Below are 2,925 nucleotides of genomic sequence, written 5' to 3' on the forward strand. Positions count from 1 at the left end.
ACACTGGGTTAGAGGGCTAATAAAAACATAAACTATCACCAGTTCAGACTTGCTCACCAGGACTGAAAAGAGAATGTTCTCATTGTGTGGTTCAATGCCTATGTACATGAGGTATATACGTCATAATTTGGGAGAAAGCCTGGCCTAGATTTATTTTAAACCTAGAACATGTCTTATGTATATAGTAAGCTCTTGAGAACAGGGAACTGCAGATGACAATGAGACTTAAGCATAATCACAGACACCACTTAAAAGTATCTCAACACTTTTATTTAGGTCTAATCTCATATCTATAGCATTTCTTCAAATTTACTTTGAAAAAAACACCTAACAGTGTGTGGTTTTTACACACATTCTTCTACCCAACCATGGACCTCTTTCTTCCTCTCAAGCGTACTTCATCTAATTTTTTTAGCACTGGTCTGGCTTTTTTGGAGGAGGTGGAGTAGCTCTTCAAAAAGGCTTCAAACACAGTCTCAGTGTTGGGATGGGTACTGAGGAAGGCTTTCTCCAGAACGTAGAGGTCTACTCCCTTATCTTCTGGAAGTGCTGAAACGAAACTCAGCCCAAAGTCTATGAGTACGATGTTCAGCTGTTGCAGGGGGGGTTTCAGTAGCATGTTGGAGGTGGTGAGATCACCATGAATGAGGTCTTCATCGTGCATTCGAGCCAACACATGCCCAATTGTCTTGGCTAAGCTGAAGAGGCTTTGGGGAGTTTTTTCAGCCTCCATAGTGGATTGAATATAATCCCGAACAGTCACTGAGCCTTCAATTTCTTCCATATATAAGCAGTTGGAAGCATAGTCCACAAAAAAGACAACTGGGGCAGATATCCCTGCAATCAAGACATATGTGGTTATTGGGTTGGATTCCTTTTTTTAAAATGATAAGCTTAGCTTCCAAAGACTGAGCCAGTTTTTCAGTCTACATTTACTTAATTCAGGAAAAAGACTTAGAAATGCTGCAGACAACGGTACAACTTAACTCATCAGCAAGTTTCGCTTGCTCGTGCCCTGCAAGACTATTCCTGAGACATCCCACAGCTAAGTGTAGGAGTGCCAAAGCTTCCTCCTCCTTTCCCAAACCACCCTTTATGACTGGACTTCATTTGTCATACTTAGTCCCTAAAAAACAAAACAAAGAGCCAGAAGGAGGAGCACAGTCAGTAAGAGCAGTTTCTACCTGACAAGGACCAAACAGGAGGCCAAGTAATGTGATGGTTTAGAGATTCATCTTTGTAGTCAGAAAGAATGGAGTTCAAATCTTGGCTCCCTTCCTTATTAGTTGTGTAACCTTAAAGTTAAATTAACTTCTCCAAGCATTCAGCTTCTGCTACTATAATGAGAGAACAATACCTCCAATCAACTCAGTCAATGAATCTTTACTGAATGTGAACCATGCTCAGGACACTTTTCTAGAAACTGAAGACTTTTCAATGGGGATGCGGCAGTAAACAAGGCAGCCACGATCCCTGCTTAATGGAACTTATATCATAGAGAGGGTAAAGACAGAAAATATGAACAAACAAATAACTTCATCAAGTCTCTGCAAGGGCAGCAATGTGTCTGTTTGTTAGTTAGAAATCTTCCCTCAGATTTCCCAGCACCTAAAAATGTCCTAGTGCATAGTCCCTGCCTAAAAATGAGACAGTCAAGAAGTGTGAAAACAAAAAGCCTGTCCTTCTGAGTCAGAGGGATACAGGCTGAGGCCCTGGCTGGGCTACTTACTAGCTGTGTGACAACTAAAAAATCTGCTCTGACCAAGTCTGCTAAAGTGTAGTGCCTTGGGAAATCTAAGATAAGTCAGTAGTCACATCCATGTGTCCTTGAAAACGTTATCATAAGACCATTTCCAGACATACAGGCACAGAAAAAATAACAAAATACCCTAGAATGCTTCTTGTAATCCTTACCCTAGATTCCTGCATGTAGGATGTAAACTAGTAACAATTCAAAATTTGTAAATATGTCCTAGCCAACAGAAAAACTGATGTAACAAAGGGGGGTGGGAGGGGAGGTTGTCCTCTTCTCTATCTCTTTTGATTCTCCCCCTTTCTTGTGATTACAAAATGCTAAGCTCTTCTGGTCCCCTTCGGAGAACATCTCTCAGGGTGATGTGATCTATGCGTTTCCCCAGTTGCAACCATCATATTGGTACAACAAACCCTATGCTTTATATGTTTTGGCATCAGTTTCTTTTTAGTTCAACATGTGCAACCTTGGGCAAGTTACTTCCCCTCTCTGAGATTCACCTTCTTCTCACCTGAGGAAAAGGTTTATGGTGATGGTGCACAATACCGTTTTAATGCAAAAATAAACGATTTAATGAAATCTAACATTTATTCACTACTATGTGCCAGGCATACATTCAAACATATTATGTGGCATACAGGCCTCGTCTAATGTTAATAACATCCCTTCGAGATGGATATTGCTACTATGACTGACGTTTTACAGGTGAGGAAACTGAAGCTGAGAAGTTAAATAACCTGTTGAAAGCTGTTAGTATTTGAACCCAGGGACCCTGGCTTCAGGGCAAGTACACCTGCTTCTTAAAACTAATGACAAAAAAGATAATGATCGAAAACTGAAACGGGACAAAAGTGGAAACCAAGGCTCAAGGAGGTTAAGTAACATGATCAACGTTGAGCAGTAGAGATCTGAACCAGGTGGAATAGCTCGAGGGCAAATACCAGTCGCTGCAAAGCCACGTGGCTTCTTAAGATTTAATGAATTAAGAGATGAAAATATAATATTTGCTAACGGAAAAACCGAGGCAAATCGAGGCACGCAGCGCTGGAGAGTCCCTCACCCGCCGGCGCCCTGGCCCCGGAGCCGAGTTCACCTCACCTGCTCGGCGGCAGCGCAGCAGCGCCCGGGCCTCCTGCACCGTCCGCCGCCGGCCCAGCCGCGCCTCCAGCGCC

General features: G+C 42.6%; 1 protein-coding gene across 1 annotated transcript; it reads right to left on the minus strand.

Moving 5' to 3' along the window:
- Positions 1-248: 248 nt before the first annotated feature.
- TP53RK (TP53 regulating kinase) lies at positions 249-2,924 on the minus strand (the record flags this gene model as incomplete). The annotated part of the gene is made up of 2 exons (XM_008589331.1): positions 249-837; positions 2,852-2,924. Coding segments are annotated over 2 exons (552 nt in total), but the record flags the coding sequence as incomplete, so codon positions are not given.
- Between the last annotated feature and the right edge of the window lies 1 nt (position 2,925).

The sequence above is a fragment of the Galeopterus variegatus genome, unplaced genomic scaffold (assembly GCF_000696425.1).
Source record: "Galeopterus variegatus unplaced genomic scaffold, G_variegatus-3.0.2 Scaffold5377, whole genome shotgun sequence".
NCBI lineage: Eukaryota > Metazoa > Chordata > Mammalia > Dermoptera > Cynocephalidae > Galeopterus > Galeopterus variegatus.